Source organism: Convolutriloba macropyga, chromosome 12, assembly GCF_964194025.1.
Source record: "Convolutriloba macropyga chromosome 12, txConMacr16.3, whole genome shotgun sequence".
Taxonomy (NCBI): Eukaryota; Metazoa; Xenacoelomorpha; order Acoela; family Convolutidae; genus Convolutriloba; species Convolutriloba macropyga.
The window spans coordinates 9622275-9640803 of NC_134479.1; the positions used below are offsets into that span (position 1 = coordinate 9622275).

Here is an 18529-nt window from a genome sequence, read left to right on the forward strand (position 1 = left end):
GCAATTGTCTCTCATTCAAAAAAACATGTTACAAAATCCGGAAAAAAGTGAAAAAGAGGATGGAGCAGTCCAGACAGAACCCAGCATAAATGTTGAAACAGATCACGAGGAAAAAGAGGAGCCGATGAGTGATGACAGTGAAATTGAACCTATTGTCAAAAAAAGTACAACTACAACGTTTCAGTCAATAATGAGAGATTTGGGAGTTATGGAGAAAAATAAAATCGGAAGAGCAGAAACCATTCTCAACAAGATATTAGAATCCCCGACAATATCCATTGAAGATCCAGGTGGTATCATTCATATTGATAACCAACCACTTGGCTTAAAAGCGTCAACTTTTTTGTATAACACACAGCAGTCAACAAAGAAATTTGACATTCAAAAATATTCTCGAGCATTATTAGCTCTCGATCTTCCACCTCATTTAGTTTCGAATACCTATGCCAAACAGATCTTGGAAGCATCCGAAAGCGAAGAAGAAATTTTTGCAAGCCCACGAGGACAATCAGGAAGCGGTTATCAAGTTACCAACCAAAGAAAAACGGGCACAAGAAAAAAGACGGCAGAAGGAGAGACCAAACAGCAAAAATGGTCTTACTTCTTCTGAGAAAAAAACGTTGGACCAACTGTATTTGAAGGGACCTGCATCGTTTGGAAACCCAAAGCGATTAAAAGCCCAAAGCAAATTATCATTTGGTAAAGTTAAGACGTACTTGGAAACCAAGTGATCGTTTACAAAATATCGCCCAATTCGTTTACGATTTCCCAGACTTAAAGTAATAGTAAAAGACATAAATGAAATTTGGTCCGTTGACTTTGCTTTTGTGGATAAACTAGCAAAATACAACAGAAATGTTAAATATTTATTGGTTGCGGTCGACTGTCTTTCCAGATACCTTCGTGTGGAGCCCTCAAAAACAAAGTATGCAACGGAAACTGCCTCTGCCTTTAAAAAAATGATAAAAAACAAGCAACCACAAAAAGTGTGGGTTGATGATGGTAAAGAGTTTCTTGGAGCCTTCAAAACCTTATGCAACAAACGAGGAATTCATTTATACAGCACTTTTAGTGAAAAAAAGTCTGCATTCGCAGAGCGGAACATTCGGTCACTAAAAACATTATCTACAAGTACCTTGAAGAAAAGTGGACATACTCCTACATAGATAAACTGGATCAATTTGTGAAAACAATTAATTCACGAGTCAACCGAGTTACCAAACTTGCTCCAAATAAAGTCACTAAAAAGGATGTTCCACGACTTGTCTCGTTGAGCGCTCAAACAATCAAGTTTCAGAGACCCAAATTTTACGTTGGAGATTTTGTTAGAATTGTCAAAAAAGACGAAGCCTTCAGGAAAGGGTATAAACAATCTTTCACCGACGAAGTTTTTGAAGTAGAAAGCTTAGCAACCGTCAATCCGCCAACGTATTCACTTATTGATGCAAACGGTGAAAAAATTTAAGTAAATTTTATCAACCAGAGTTACAGCTTGTTCGTGTAGAGAAAAATGAGTGAAAACCGTTTCACCGATGAATTCCTTGTGCATGTTATTTCATCTGCTTCAATGGAAATTTTTGAGTCTAACACTCTCAGTTCATTTCGAAACTTATTCAATGATGAAATTCAACTCGCTGGTGACTGGAGAGTAGCTCTCAGTGAGATCATTTTCCCCACAAAAATTGAGCATATTGTAAATGGAGACATGGTAGTATATAGCTTAAAAGGGTACGAAGACAGCCAGAAAAGGGCTACCGAAGCCAATGTGATCTCTCGTCCGTATAACGGTGAAAAATTGTCTATCATGACAGGAACTTATAATTCAGTTGTTGACATACTAACTACTATCAAACCAACTGTTGGACTACCAAACTTTTCATTCAGAGAGATCAAGAAAACTGGAAAGTTTGAAACTTTGATGGGTAAAAATGAAGGAATTACTTTTCCCAGTAAAGAAATTCCCAGCATTATTGGTTTTTCGGGCATTCCAGATGGCAGTGGAGTACACATAGGGTACAAAAAGAAAAGCGCAACATCAAACAGACTAATGAAGAGTGATGAAACGGTAGCATACTACGGAGAATTTCCCGTTGATCTTTGCTCGGGAAAGCACTTAATTTTTATATATACGAACATTATTGAGTACCAGTACGTCGGTGATACAAAAGCCCCCTTGCTTCGAGTCATTGATTCAAAACAACGTCTGAAAAACGGTAGTGTCAGCGAGCTTGAACCAACTCATCGAATTGTTTTTTCCAATTTAGATTACAAAAAAACTTATCAGACACCATACAATCAATATCGATTGAGCTTCGCACAGAAACGGGAGAATTGGTTCCCTTTTCGGGAACCGGTAAAGTCATTTTAACCCTTCAGTTCAAAAAATTTTCCAATTAGCATGGACTCTTATTACGCTAACCAAGCAACATCCTTACCACATTTCTCTGGCCACTACCGGCAAAGAGGCAGTGGTTTTGGTGCATTAGCTGCGGGAATTGGGCGGGTCGCTTTGCCCCTAGCTCGACGTTTCATTCTTCCTACTGCAAAACGTATTGGAAAAGAACTTTTAAAGCAAAGTGTTCCAGAGCTGCTAGACGTTGTCAGCAGTAAAAAATCACCCAAACAAGCACTCAAAAATACAATAAGCAACACTGTTAAAAAACAAACAGGGGGAGCAAGATTTCGGCAACAAAGAAAAACGACTGGGAGTCGCTCAAAAAAATCACCAAGAAAAAGATTAACCAAACAAAAGTTGGTCATTTCAAAACAAAAAGTTCCAAAAAGAAGTCGGTCTGATTTCTTTTCTCAAGTTAAATATGATCGCTAACCTGTTACCAAACGAAGGAACCCATAGCTCTTTGGATCTGTTTGAGAAGCCAGCGCTCTTGGTGACTTTCGATGGAAGTTTTTGTCAAAAATTGGGACCTGTTTATAGTCCTGATGGACCCATGTTAGAGTTCGAGGTAACTGGTGACCGTAACAACTTTATTAATTTACAAAAAATTTTTTTGGAAGTCAAATGCAAAATTGTTCAGTCTTCAGGAGCTGATCTCAAATATGACGGGGCAGCTACTGCTGACACTGCTAGAACCGATGCTCCTTATTTTTGCAATAATGTGCTACATTCTATTTTCTCTGACTGCACAGTGTCAGCCAACAGGTTGAAACGCAAATGGAAATTACGCACACAAGAGTTTTATAGAAACTGAGTTCTCACATAACAAAGACGCAAAGAACACTTGGTTGGCATGTCAAGGCTATTCTTACGAAGAAGATCCATCTGCAATAAAAGCAGGTGAAATTGCTCGAAGAAAAAACTCGGTCAGAGAGTCAGCAGAATGCACTTTTTTTGGTAAAGTAGCGGTAGACTTTTTCACATGTGATAAACATCTGCTCAGTGGTGTAACTCTTCGTATTGCATTCAGAAGATCTATTGATGATTTTGTTATCGTTTCCGATGATGCTGCAAAACATTACAAGGTGAAAATTGTTGAAGCTAATTTGTACGTTCGCAAGATGACATTGAATGACGAGGTCGTGTCTGCCATTGAAAAAACGTTGCTTACTAGCCCTGCTGCCTATCCTTACTTTGAAACTTTGAAAAAGACGTTTTTGGCTTCAACTGGTCTGCATAGTTGGAAGCAAGAGGATATTTTTGCACGAGAGCCAATCCGAAGATTAGCCATTTGTCTCAATACAAACGAAGCTTTTTTGGGCAACAACATGCAAAATCAGTTTCATTTTCAAAAATTTGACTTGGAACAGATATATATTTATCGCAACGGGTTACCAGTGGCTGATAGCCCAATATCTACAACTGATAACAAACGCCTTTATTTTAATACAATATCGGATTTAGCCTATATTGACAATGGACACGGAATAAGTCTGTCAGACTATCCCAACCATTTTATAATGGTATTTGATCTGACTAGCAACCAACAAGCTTCTCATGATTTTATACACCCGGAGCTAACAAACTGCTCCATATCTATCGAGTGGAAGTTTTCAGCAGCGTTACCGACCAACATTGAAATTTTTATTATTGGAGAAAAAGCTAGTATAATTTTTGTTGATACTGCGCAACGAGTGTCAAAAAATCATATTCTAACAAACTGATGATGGACGAAGATGATATTAATGGTTTAATTCAGAGATGTAAAAAAACTAAAGCACAAATTTCGAGGTGTATTTGCAGCAGACAATTTTCCTTCAAAATTGAAATCAAATCCTTTTTTAATAGTAAATGCGTCAAAATCTCAAAGTCCTGGCACGCACTGGCTCCTCATTTGTAAAAAGAACGACCATCTTCTGTTTGCTGATCCCCTTGGACGATCCTTGTCTTCTTACAAGAATATTTATCAACGACTTGCAAAAAATAATGTACAGTTTCACCAATTACTTGAAAACCAACCAATTCAAGGTCAAAACTCAGAATTGTGTGGACTCTTTTGTATTTTTATTGCTAATTTAATATTTGATGATAGACAAATTGTAAATTGTAGTGATTTTCAATTGATTCGCTTTGCTCTTCACATGATGCTCTAACAAAACTAATATTGTGAAATAAATTTTTTTTAAAACTGAATTTTTTCTTCATATACAAGACTAACAAATAGTAAATCAGAATCAATGTTTAGTTTTCCAAAACCACTCATAAATATATCCATAATCTGACAAAAAGCACCAGAATGAGGACCACTCAAAATTGATTCCACTCTTTTTAAAGTTTCACTACTAAATTGATCAGTTTGAGTTTTCGAAGAAATTGTAGAACATACAAAATTGTGAATTGTTTTCTGTGGTACAATTGATGTAGATCTCGCCAAAGTTTTTGAGATTCCGCTAGTGACCGCTGTAGATTTTGATAGTTTGGTTGCCGCTGTTGCCAAGGGTGGAAGTCGCTTGCGTACATTTGCTGTATCCCTTTTCTCTCCAGATTTGTTATTAAAGTCAACGGCAAGCTGTAATTTTGAAAATGTATCTCCTTTAAATTCCAGACTCGTTGAGGTTAAAAATAAGTGTCTGAAGGTAGTGAAGAGACAGGGAACTGCAAAAATTTTGATTGGCTTCATGGTCTCAACATCGATTGCACTCTCAATCAGAACTTGAAAATGGTTAGTTGGTAACTGACAAAATTCAGACTCAAAATGAGGACACACAGCATAGTTATTCGGAGCTGTTAAGTTTGGCTTTTCATCAGCAATTAAAAACTTGAACTGCTTTTGAAATTGTTTGAAATAGTTGGGAGAGCGCTCAAACATTGCTTCCACCATCTCTACTACACTGATCAAATTTCTGCTTCTTTGCTGGGGGTGGTTTTGAATCTTGCGTTGCAGCAGCTTCACGTATTTTTTCTGCTTTTTTGACTAAATTTCCAAACTCTTCTAGAGTTAGAGAAATTCTCTGTTCAAACTCGTAATCCTCGGCCGCTTTCTTGAACAATTTTAGAAACACATATCTTCCGGTTCTTTCGTAAGTTTTTAAAGTTGCCCTGACCAAACGCTTTTCAGTTTGGGAAATGTCAAATTAGCAATCTCCAAACTGTGTGTCTTTTGAGGAAGTAAAAAGCATGGTAGGCAACTTGTTTTATCACTTGCTCTTAATGTAAATAACTACGAAGTTAGGAGGCGCGGCAGGTTGGGATCAAACCAACCAGTGTCGTCATATTTTTAATTAAATCCAAGTGATTGGTAAATACAATCTCAAGTACGCCCCACGGCGTACTTGAGACTGTTCATTTTAGACTTTTATACGTATGTGACCTTAGATAATAGTTAATTGAAACCATACCTTTATAAACCACCAGAACCTACTTGCGAACAGATATAACAAGTACATGTGTTTTGTATATAAAGCAATAAATTTATCAACACAACCCCACACTTCTGTGTTGGAGAGAGTTAAACATTAATAGTGTAGGGACCAATGTATTTTACAAGTTGATTAAGAAAAGATGTGACCCTAGATAGTATAGTGTAGAGACCACACAAAATTTACATAAAACCAAAACAAAACAGATGTGACCCCAAATTCCTCTGTAAAGTAACCACCGTGCGGCTAACCACATGCTATAAACAAAGAGCTGTATTATGCAAGTAGGCGTGTCCATGCTCCAATCTTTTGTTTGGTCTTAGATAAGGCGAACCTTGCGAAACACATGTTGGGAAAGAATTTTGTACTTGTGTTCATTTTTAGATAATAGTTAATAAACACCATACCTCTATAAACCACCAGAACCTACTTGCGAACAAAGATAACAAGTACATGTGTTTTGTATATAAAGCAATAAATTTATCAGCACAACCCACATTTCTGTGTGGGAGATAGTTAATCATTAATAGTGTAGGCACCCATGTATTTTACATACAAGTTGATTTAGAACAGATGTGACCCTAGATAGTATAGTGCAGAGACCACACACAATTTACATAAAACCAATACAAAACAGATGTGACCCCAAATTCCTCTGTAAAGGAACAACAGTGTGGCTAACCACATGTTATATACAATATATTAGGCAACTAGGTGTGATTATGCTCCAATCATTTGTTTGGTCTTAGATAAGGCGAACCTTGCGAAACACATGTTGGGAAAGAATTTTGTACTTGTGTTCATTTCTTTCGTTTGCTCTTACTTAACAGTTAACTATTGAATCGAACTTGAACTTGAAAACAATGTCCGTGAAAATTCTTTCGGAGTCTGCTATCTCCTTTGAGAGAACTCTTGTTTACCAAACCGTGTTTGAAAATTTTGTCGTTCTGATACAACAGAAAAGAAAAAACGATTTGTGGTACACCTACCAGCATTGTTTGATACCGAAGCTATTTATTAACGCTATTGCTGCCCTACCGGAAAAAACGGAGCCGGCTGAATCCAGTATCATTACTTCTGGAGGACACTTACCACCAAAAACTATACCACAAATGCATTCGACTGAAGAAACTTTGCCGGAGGAAGTGAGACTAATCTTGTACAGATACGACTGCGATTTTGTGCCCTTATTCGAGAATCAACTCGGTACATATCAAGCCTGCGAAAATTTGGGTGATATGTGGGGTGTCAAATCATCACCATCCTCACCGGACAGTCAGTCACCGAGTGTTTCAGTCAGTGTTCCAACAACTCCTGCTGTGGATCCAAGCCCAACTTTTACTCCAACCCTCCAAAGTCCGTCACTCTTTGAGGATTTCCAGAGGAAGAACAAGATCTCTGACAATTTTGCAAGTCAGTTTGATGTCAACATTTTATCTGGTTCAAACTTTCAGACACCACAAACCCAAACAAATGCAGCCGATGTCAAGACACCCAATTGCTCGGAAACTCCAGTAGTGTCCGCAGCACCAAAAAAACGAAAACAAGAAGACTCTCTAATGGACTTTTTTGACCTCTAACAACTTATTTAATATTGAATTGTTTTTCCTTTGCACTTTGGTGTGTTGTGTTACTATCTTTTGTGAATAGCTCGCTAATTGACACTCTTCTTTTAATGTTTTTATATAGCTAGCAGACTTTAGAATCAGAATTTTACAAAAATGGACATGTTCAAACATGTTCACAAAAACAGTAATGTTTAGTGAGACAAAGTTGGGAGAAAATTTCCAAAATGGACATGTTCAAACGTGTTCGAATATATAGCAGGAAGCAAACAAGCTTCTGATTGGTTGAGAGAAAATTTGTTGAGAAAGCTATTGAAATGTAAAATTAGGTTTGAACAAAAGCTTCAAAAAATGCATAAAGTCCTTATCAAACAAAAACTTCATTTAGCAAATCGTTCTTCGTATGCTGATATAATATCAGCGCTCCTGTTGGGTATACCTTCAGATGTTAGTTAAACTAGTAAAACATCATTTTTTCAGCAAAAAGGAGGAAAAAAAGACAGGATTTTTTTTTAAAAATGAGATTTTTCCGGTTTTTTTTGCTTAATAAATTTTTTTCGACGGAACGAAAACTCAAAACCTGAACGCCATCACCAACTGTTTTTTGTGGGCTACCGATATGAATAAAAAAATTGACCACATTTCTTCTAAAAAAGTTGAAAAAAAAACGAAAAAAATTTTTTTTTTGTTTTTCATGATGACCTTTGACCCCAAAAAAGTCGGCTCCAACAGATAGTTGGGATGAAACTGACTATTGGGTTGACACTATCAGACACTGTACTACAAAAAAGCTCATAACGCTCGTCAAAATAAACTCAATCCTTCATGAGATAATTAACCATTAATTAACAGCTAATTAGCAACTAATTAGTCTAATTAGTAATCAACGAAAAAAAAATTCCCATTTTTTTAAACAGATTTCTAATCAGTGGTACATGCTTGTCACTTTTGGTCATAAGGGTCAGGGTCGAAAAACGGCTCCTTCACCGATTTTCAAAACATCTGGACATTAACGTCTCATTAACATCTGGCATTAATTAGCAATTGAAGTACCCGAAATAATAATGATACACCAGGTTTTTTCAAAAAAACCGATTTTTTGGGGTCTGGAGACAAAATCATCTCATAACAGCTGTCATCGAAAAATGCTTGCAACAGGGGGCTTGTCATTGGCTGTAATGTGATGACATTGATTGATCATGATTGACAGAAAATCTAACTTTTTTCCTGATAAAGATGAGGGATTTTTTCTTGTCGGTTCCTGCGTTTTAGTGCCCGCGGAGCATTTTTGGTTATGATGACCAACATCGTCAGACGCACCCATCGGCATCTACAGTAAAAAAACTACAAAAATCGCTTTTTTTTGCAACATTAAGCGAAAAAAATTGAACATTTCATTTGCTTTTAGTAGATTTTTTAGCTGTTCAAACACCGTGACAGTAATAAAACTGTGCATGATAACCGTCCAAAGCATCCCTTGTACTTAAAATTTAACAAAGTGTACAAAAAAGCAATGTTTTTGCAATATTATTCAAAAATACTATGGAAATCAAATCAAAAATTTCTTTTTATGTAGGCTACTGGAGTGTAATATTACATCTAACGGGTTCAAACACAAATGTTTCCTCTACCCTTATGTCATTGGAGCATATTATCTATGAAATTGAAGAAAAAAGATCAAAATATTTGATTGAAAGATCATTAAAAACTCATAAAGTTTGACTAAACCTAAAAGTTAGCAAATCAAAAAATTGCAATTGATATGCTTTCTTACATCACATATAACTAATAACTAAAAGAACTACCCCTGGTTTTAAAAAAATCTTTTTATATATTTTACTAATAATTCGAAAATAACAAACAAGTTTTATCATGTCAGTGTTGTTCAGTGAGAAACGTAAAGTCAAGCGCTACTTTACGTTCAACGCAACTTGATATGTTCATAGTAGTTGACTAAAGCGGAGACGCGCTCTTATTATCCAATCAAATTCGAAAATTTTGAAAGTTTGAATTGCGCGCGTCTTATATGAACCTCGTGTGGAATAGAAATAAATTCGCCATTTGAAGTTGAGTTACATGTTTACGAAAGTTGTCATTATCTCTGTTAACTTTTGAATCTTCAATTTTTCAACTATGGTTTTCAATTGCAAATATTGTTCGGCAACTTTTGCAAACAGAGGAAATCAATCTCGCCATGAGCATCGCTACCATCCCGACGAAGTAGGTTTACCAGTCTTTACCTGTTGTATTTGTACATTCACTTGTAGAAAACTTTCTGAACTGGAACAACACATGAGGACTTGTCATCAAAAATTTACAAATTGTTGGTCCTGCTATATGGGCTTTAACGACACCAGATTATTTGCTCAGCATATGAGTTCTTTGCATTCTTTACCTGTCTTTGGCGATCAATTCGCACCAACTCAAGCGCCGGCCGAAACTGCCTTTAATGGTACCCTTCTGCTACCTAGAGCTACCATCTGCCGCCATCACCAACCCAAGCCTACACAGACCTTGCTCAGTTCATGCTCCAGCATAAACCACAAATCGATTCGCTTATAGAACAAAAACTCTCACAAGGATCACAAAAAGTTCAATTTAGTGCTCATCTTCAACTCCGAAAGCCGAGTCAAAACGAAGAGCAGGAAGATGAGCTTATTGAAATTTATGCAAATTCGCTCATGACACCGGTGTATAGTCAATGACTTAGCAGTGAGACCTTCTGGACTATGGTCGAGAAGATGATGATAGTGCTAACGACATTTGCCTCTAATGGTAGTGGTTGGGTGCTTGAGAAAGTTATCAAAATAATTGTGAACTTTGCCCGTTACCGACCTATAACTGGCTCGTCTTACATTGCATTACCATCAAAATTACAAAATTGCCGCGGTTTACTTAATATTCGTAACCATGAGGACGCAAATTGCTTCCTTTACTGCTATATTGCTGCATATCATATGCACAACAATATTAGCTTAGATCGACCAGGAAGGAACTACAACACAGACAAAACTTCACCCGAAACTTACAAGCAAGCCAACCTTCATCAACCAACTGGACACTTCGATATGCCCATGGGGCTAGAAGACATCAATCAGTTCGAAAATCTAAATGAAGTTCGAATCAACGTTTTTGGTTATGATGGTAGAGACTTATTTCCACTCAGAATGTCAAAGTTTGTCTCAAACTTCACAATGGATTTATTGCTTTTATACAAAGCAGATTGTTATCATTATGTGTTGATTACCAACTTGGTTAAGGTAGTCTGTCAACTCCGAAATACCAAATTTCGCTTTGCTTTTCATATTTGCCGGAATTGTTTCTGGTTGTGTGAAGAAGGCCTTGCAAAGCTTACCGCACATATGGAAACTTGCTGTGAAAATGCGCCGGCTGTTGTTCGATTACCAGCTCCGGGAAAAAATTTATATAAATTCAAAAACTTGGCCGCTACCTGGTTTGTTCCATTAGTCATTTACTTTGACTTCGAATCCTTCTTGTGTCCAGTAGCAGGATGCACGCCCCACGGGAACAACTCATACACCAGATTTATTGAAAAACACGAGCCCTGTGGGTTTTCACTTGCAGTAATTGATCACTACTCAACAAAACCCATCTTCTTCCACGTGGACAGCTCTGAAGATTGAATTACTAAATCTGTAAACATGTTACACACACTAGCCAAGGATATATACAAGCGCAAACGAGCTTTTCCTTTCTTCAGAGGTGACCGTAGCCAGTATTCGAAAAGTGCAGCTAGCAAATGTTGGATATGTAACGAAGCCTTTGACGATAATGATGAACAATCATCAATTGATCTGGATCACTGCCACTACAGCGGACAATTTCTTGGCTGGGCTCATGAGAAATGCAATCGAGCACGAAGGAACGTCAACTTTACCCCTGTGGTGGGTCATAATATACAAAATTATGACCTTCATCACATTTGTTTAGCCCTCCAATCTTGTGAGCCAGCGACCACTGTAAGTGTAATTCCATCTACTGATGAAAAATACATTTCCATGAATTTTGGAGTACTCGTGGAGACCATAACCCTAGATGATGGAAAAGTGATCAAAAAGTATGAAAATCTGAGGTTCATTGATTCATTCAAAATGATGAATTCGTCTCTCGAAAAGTTGGTTGACATTTTACCAAGAGATCGTTTTGGAATAATTGCTTCTGTCTTCCCTAACCTATCCTCAACAGAATTGAAGCTCCTGCAGCAAAAAGGATATTACCCCTATTGATATGTTAGCGGTCGAGAAAAGTTCAGCGAAAAATCCTTAGCGCCTCTTAATGAATGGCGTAACACTTTAGAAGAAAACGCAGTAACAATAACTCAAGAAAACTTGAACCACGCCAAGACGATGTGGAACACTCTGAATTGCCAAACTCTACAAGACTACCACGATGCATACCTGAAAACCGATTGCGCTCTTCTCGCATGCGTTTGTGAATTCCACAGAGAGCTCAGTTTCTCCCCCTACAAACTCGATTGCATGCACTTTTACACACTGCCAAATATGGCTAAGGAAGCATCCATGAGAATATGCAAGGCGGAGGTCGAATTGCTTACAGAACGCGAGCACCTCGATATGATAGAAGGAGCAGTACGTGGGGGAGTATGTTCAGTCTACGAGATGAGAAAGTTTACAACAAATAATAAATATTTACCAGATTACGACTCTTCACAACCCTCGTGATTTGGCTTCTGCGTGGACGCCAATAACCTATACGGTGGCGTCATGCAAAATGAAAAACTCCCTCAGTCAGATTTTACGCTTAACTCTGATATTACACTGGCTGAGATACTAAACTGTCCTGATGATAACCCTGTCGGTTACTTCGTGGAAGTCGACTTGCATTATCCAGCAAGTCTACACGATTACCATCAGGACTTCCCCCTCGCACCATCGAAAAATATTGTTGAGGATGACTGGCTCAGTGACTACCAAGTGAATTTGCGAGAGAGTCATAACTTACCCCCCTCAAAAGTTCCAAAACTGTTGCAGACTTTCTTCGACAAAGAACATTATGTGCTGCATTACAAGCTGTTGAAACTGTATGTTAACTTGGGATTTGTCATGAGGAAAATGCATCGTGTACTACAGTTTACTCAAAACAATTGGTTAACACCCTATATAACCCTGAACAGTGAGAAGAGACAAGCGGCTTCGAATAAATTTGAGGAGAGTTTCTATAAACTAATGAACAACGCCGTTTATGGGAAAAACTGCGAATCGAAACGTCGACGGATGAAAATCGAGCTTACGAGAGACGCAAGACGAACCCTAACCATAGTAAGCAAGTTTGAGTTTGAAAAATTCAAAGTATTTGGCGAGAACATGGCAGCTCTCTCTCCTCCCGCCCAAGAAAGATCTATTGGGATACACCAACTATAGTAGGGGCCACAATACTTGATCTAGCGAAATACTACATGTATAAGTTTCACTATAGAACAATGCGATCTTCATTTGACTGTCGATTACTTTATAGTGATACTGATAGCTTGCTATACCGGATCAATTGTGAAGATCTCTACCGTGAACTGAAGGAGAGCAATGTTCTTGATCAATTCGACTTCTCAAATTACCCAGAAGATCACGAACTGTACAGCGAAGAAAATAAGCGCGTCGTCTTAAAATTCAAAGACGAATTTGCTGGGGATTATATAAAAGAGTTTATATGCCTGAAACCAAAGCTGTACAGCATTACTTCCACTAGTGAGTATTTTACGTTTAATGATTCAGGAAAAAACTAACAAAGTACCAACTATCCTTGTATGATTGTCATAATTTGACTGCTTTTTTCTGTTCATAGGTAACCGAAAAATGTCCGCCAAAGGAATAACAAGAGCAGCCCAAAATTTGCTTCGACATGCAGACTACAATAATACACTTGTGACTGGTAGTACACTGCGCGCTGAAAACACAAGGATTGTTTCGGAAAAGCATGTTCTACAAACGGTTTCAAAGAATAAAATATGTCTCTCTGCTTTTGATAATAAACGCCACATTTTGAACGAGGGAATTAAAACACTACCATTCGGCCACTATAAAATTGATCATTGCCGAGTCGAAGATTTTTCTTGGGATAGCGATGAAGTAGAGTGGGACTACGAAAATGTAGAAAATTATGCTCACCTTCTCCTAGATTCGAGTCCAAAGTGGGACCATAATAATAGTTTTGTTGTACCGGATACAACAATAAGTGAAAGCCCGGAAGAATGGGAAACACCTGACCCGGGATTTGCAATGACAAGTATTATTAACGAGGACGATATTGATAGCGATGATATCGTAGATTTCGATGCTACCACCAGCTCCAGCTCTTCCTCCCCTAACCCATTCATTAATTATGAAGCTAATGAGTGCAGTGAAAGTAGTAGTAGCGATTATGAAGAAGAACCAGCATTTAAAGTTGCACGCAGACAATAAACTTATTGTACTTAACTACGTAAATTGCGCCTTTTGAATTCCTAACCGTGTAAATTTTGTGTTTATGAGTGCTAAAATACGTTTCAATAAATTGTTCACTTGCAGCTCTTATCGGAACGAAATTTAGAACAAAGTTGGCTGTTTGACCGAAAACAAGTTTGCCGCCTTGGAAATAGTCACATCTGGTAAAGAATGAAAGTTAATCCCTTTCTGTCTAGGATAACCCCCTATTATCCCATGTTTAAGTATCGTAGGATAACCCCCCCTCTCTTGAGACAGTATTTACTTACTACTTACTTGACTAAATAAAATTTTTCAGCTCGATTTAAACTGTTATGCAATTTACACAGTGAACGCTTAGAATCATGTATTTATAGTCAATAATGGCGCCCACGACACTCTTATAAATCGAGGGGTAGACTACGACATTGTCTCGACGAGCTATGCAACAAAGTTTTTCTTCAGTTCCCCTCTTGCGACGAAGATGGTCTGGTAACAGAGAGCTGACTAGATCATTACCTGCTGAAGCAAGTTATGTAGATCAGCTGAAGATTAAACATAGCTGTCAGATTGCCAGCAAATATCCGCAATAGCGTCGTAGGTCCGCAGTTTCAACGAAATAAAAAAGACAGAGAAATTAAATTGCTATTTTTTTAATACTTACTTAGACCTGATAATTTGATTACTTTCTCTCTAATTCCTTACTTCTCCTGTCATCCACTCTAAAAAATCTTCAATTAGGGTGACAACTAATCAGTTGGACTTGTCTCGGGAATCAAAGTACGGAAAAGTCACTTTGATTCTCAGGAAAGTTATTTTTGTGAGTGAGGTAAGTCACGTTTGTCTAAAAACTTAATCACACGAATGAACCGAAAATCTCTCAAAAAAGAGTGAAAAATGACGAAACGCACCCAATTCAATCAAAATTGGATGAATGAATGGCAAAAAAAAGCTGTTGGATGAATGAATTAACCTAACCTTCCCTAAGGTATGAAATAACGGAGAAAACAAATAGCGAAGAAATCAATAGTTCAATGAAACCAGAGAAATTGTTTTTATTTAAAAAAGAGGCAGGTAGGTGGGGAGTGGGGTAGGTGAGGAGAATAAGTAAGGGGAGTGTTAGGTTGAGAGGATGAGGGATGTAGCTATGAGGTGTCTGAAATTTGAGTAGGGAGAAGGGACTGTTATGGGAGGAAAACTTCTCAAAATGCACTTTTGACATTGAGTATTACGAGTAGTTTCTTATGACTATGTATTAGTAATTAAGTTACTGTTAGAATCTTATCTTAGTCCACAGAGGTTAACGTTCTAAAGCAGAAGTCAGTGTTAAAAAGAAAAGTCAAAAGGTCAATTATTTAACAAACTTCGCTTTAAAAAAACCAATAGAATCCCAATACTCATCTTTGAGTCTTAAAACCTGTATAATGCCAAAACTCCTATTCGAGCAGCAAAAACCAAATTGTTAGCAATGATTGCTTGAAACTTAGTTCGAGATCGCTCACAATTTTGATTGACAGCAGTTGAGATCACAAAATACAAGAAGTCAAGAGGAATACCAGGGAAGTCAAATTAATAATAAAACAACCAACAATTTTTCTCCTCGTGTTGGTAAATTGCGTGTTTATGTCTACGAGAACTGCTCAGAAACTTGACGCAATCGATTTTTACCATTTTACTTGTTTCTCAAGACAAAAGAGACACGGATTTTTGTAGAAAAAAATTCACTGATTTTTCTCTTGCAATTGGAGAGAAATGTTAATAAATACCTGAAGTTATTAAATTTCATGAGAAAATCTTGCGGTACTGAAAGCATGTTTATTACTTATCCACAGGAGAATTCTTCTAAGTTTAAACCTGCGATTATTAGTTAAGTGAACGATTTACCTAAGCATCCTTTCAGAGAATATTCTAGTCCTTCGTTTTGACAGTCACAGATGAAAGATCCAATTGTGTTCACACACGGTATCACACCCGCGCAGGGACTGGTCAAACACTCGTCGATATCTAAACATTTTTTTTCATAGAGTTTTTCAAATTTTTCTCAGAGAAAAGGAGATATACCGCGATCCGATAGATAACACACTTGTCTCAGAAATGAGCTCTAACGCTGCACATTAATCACGCAAAATATATGCATTCAATCTTTACAGAAAGAGCTTTGAAAAAAATACACATATTTGTAAATTTTAGGCGAGGACTAGAATTTGCTGTTCAAATTTGTTTATTTTGGAGTTAGCGAAAATTCACCTGTTCAGTCAGTGCAATTTACCTTCACATTTGTGTCCGTATCCAGTGTCGTTGTAGCTGTATCCTTCATCACAAATGCAATCATACGCCAATGGTTTGTTCACACACGATTTACTTCCTTCTCCACAAACATCGCTCAGACATTCATCAGTGTCTGAAAATTCAAAAAACATTTACACTTTCTAAAAAATCTTTAAATTATATTTCTTAGTTTTTTTAAAACCCCCGTGTCAATCTGTAGTAGTTATCGTGTACTATCTTGCAGCACGATGTATCTTCTAAGCCATAACACGAATCTGGTAATATAACCATTTTCTTTAAGAGTATTGCAAGATAACCGTTTTCTGCAAGAATCTTGAAAGATATTGAAAGATTGTCCTGACTAGGGTCGCGAAAATTGAAAACCTCATAATTTTCAGCAAAGTTTACTCTACCTTTGCAAGTCAACTTGAATTTAGATTCCAGCTCTGATCCCTGAATACATCCATCGCATGTGAAGCCATTTAGAACATCATTACAATGACGCCAAAATCGAGAACTGCAGGCGTTGGTATTGTCAACGTTTTCACAATCTCCTGGCTTATCTGAATCAGAGCAAAAATGGAGTACCATTTCCATGCAACCCGTAACAAGACGAAATTGTCAAAACAGAGAATCAACCAACATCAAATGTACACATCTCTCCTACTTCAATTTTACAACAAAATTGCGCGTTTTAAATAAAAAACACCAATCTGCTGTCGAGCATATTTAAAACTTCTTATTATTCAGAAATTTTCTGACACACAAATGGTTACTCGTACCGAATCCCTAGAGCCCATCAGTCTTGAATCAGTTATTTTCTAGAGGCCAAGTCTTGGCAGAGAGCTGACAAGACTTAGAAAGCGGGCCCAATACTCGGTACCTCTCTAAGGAGAGAGAGGCTAAGACTTGTGTTTTTCTGGAAAAAGTTAAGCTTGATATTATGAAGATAGGATATTTTTAAATAACGAGGGCAATTCTCTGACTAATTGACTATTGCATTTGGTTTCATGCTTTTTTTGTCCAAAAACATTTGAAGTGGCCATTCTTGGACTTGACTCCCAAGACTTGAGGCCTCTCTGAGCAGAGAAAATTGAAACCTTAGGGTTTCTCTGCCGACTTAGAATCGTTTTCTTCTCTTTGACTCATCAATTTATCATACATCCTCGTAGAGGAGGTCAAAATGAGCGTTTTAGTTCTGCTTGAAATCGATTGTTACGCTTGAGATTAACCCAAGAATTGATTTTTCTCTGCTGCATTGTTCTCTTAAAAGCCTTGTACTTGACCTGACAGAATCTGAATCAGGCTTGGGACCTTCTCTGACCTTTTTGAATCGGGTCTGCTTTTCTCTGTGAATATGCTACCTGTAAGCCCAATTTTGGTTTAGTGTAAATTACAAAACAATTTTGCAACACAACGTTTTGTGATAAATCTATTCAGGTAACAATCAAAATTAATCTTGAACAAAGAGCCAAACAAGGTATTGTTGGGTACTAAGTTGAATAGATAGAGATCCTTTGCATTAAAAATTTCTGAAATCAATATTAGGCAGGAAATTTTGGCAGGTAAATATTCTGTGGTTTTTGAAAACGTTATTTCAGCGTTGATCTGCAAAAAATAACAAATTCAAGCTTTCCAAATAAATTTTATTTGTTTGTAATCTTCATGATTTCGAAGTTGGGTACAAAATCAGTGGTCAAATCAAGACGCTGGCTATTTAGTAAAAAAAATTTTCTGAAAAAAGCAAGAGTTGTTTTGGGTAGTCATTTCTGTATCGGCAATTGTCTAGCACACAAACATTTTATTGTCAAATGAACTCATTTTATCCGTCAAATGAAAAAGCCATAATTTATGGCCGAACCTGAACTCTATAGAAGCGGTGTTTTAATATCTGACATGAATATAAACTCCCCTTCTAACGGCTAACACAGTGCAAAAAATAATTCAATTTTCTATGCGCTACAAATTGCGCTGCAACTTTGAGGAACTGTTGAACTTTCGACTTATGAAAAGACAATGCTTGACCAAAATTTGCTATAAAAATACCATTCACTACTCATTTGAGCTATGAAAAGACTTTAGCTGGACTTCAAGACATGCTGGAATTTATCTCATTTCGGATTTTTCACAAAAGATTTTTACTGGACGCAAAAATTTTGAAATGACTTTAGCTCGATCCGGAAAAAAGCTGGACTTTAGCTCGACCCAATGTTGCAAAACACACTTTAGCTAGGCATACATACATATACATACACACACATACATACAAACAAACATGCACACATATATACACATCAAAAAGCAAGAAGCTCGGCTTTAACTAGGAACCTCGACTATGTAATTTTAGTCAATGTTGCCCCCAACTAGACTTTTAAAGTCTTTTCATAAGTTGAGGTCTAGACCTGGCAAGTGCCTGCTTCTTGAGAAAAACATGATCTTACAAGA

At 37.2% G+C, this 18529-nt stretch overlaps 2 protein-coding genes across 2 annotated transcripts in view; one reads left to right on the forward strand and one right to left on the reverse strand.

Annotated features, from left to right (window-relative positions):
* The window catches only part of LOC142350700 (uncharacterized), a 72496-nt gene that overhangs the window by 35827 nt on the left and 18140 nt on the right, over positions 1-18529 (forward strand). The gene's annotated exons all lie outside the window — the stretch shown is intronic.
* Positions 1-18529, reverse strand: part of LOC142350699 (uncharacterized) — a 44890-nt gene that overhangs the window by 8088 nt on the left and 18273 nt on the right. Inside the window, exons 3-5 of the mRNA XM_075402628.1 lie at positions 16498-16647; positions 16086-16217; positions 15701-15820 (exon numbers count right to left, since the gene is read on the reverse strand). Of these exons, the coding sequence (XP_075258743.1) occupies positions 15701-15820; positions 16086-16217; positions 16498-16647 (402 nt within the window). The remainder of the gene's footprint in view (positions 1-15700; positions 15821-16085; positions 16218-16497; positions 16648-18529) is intronic.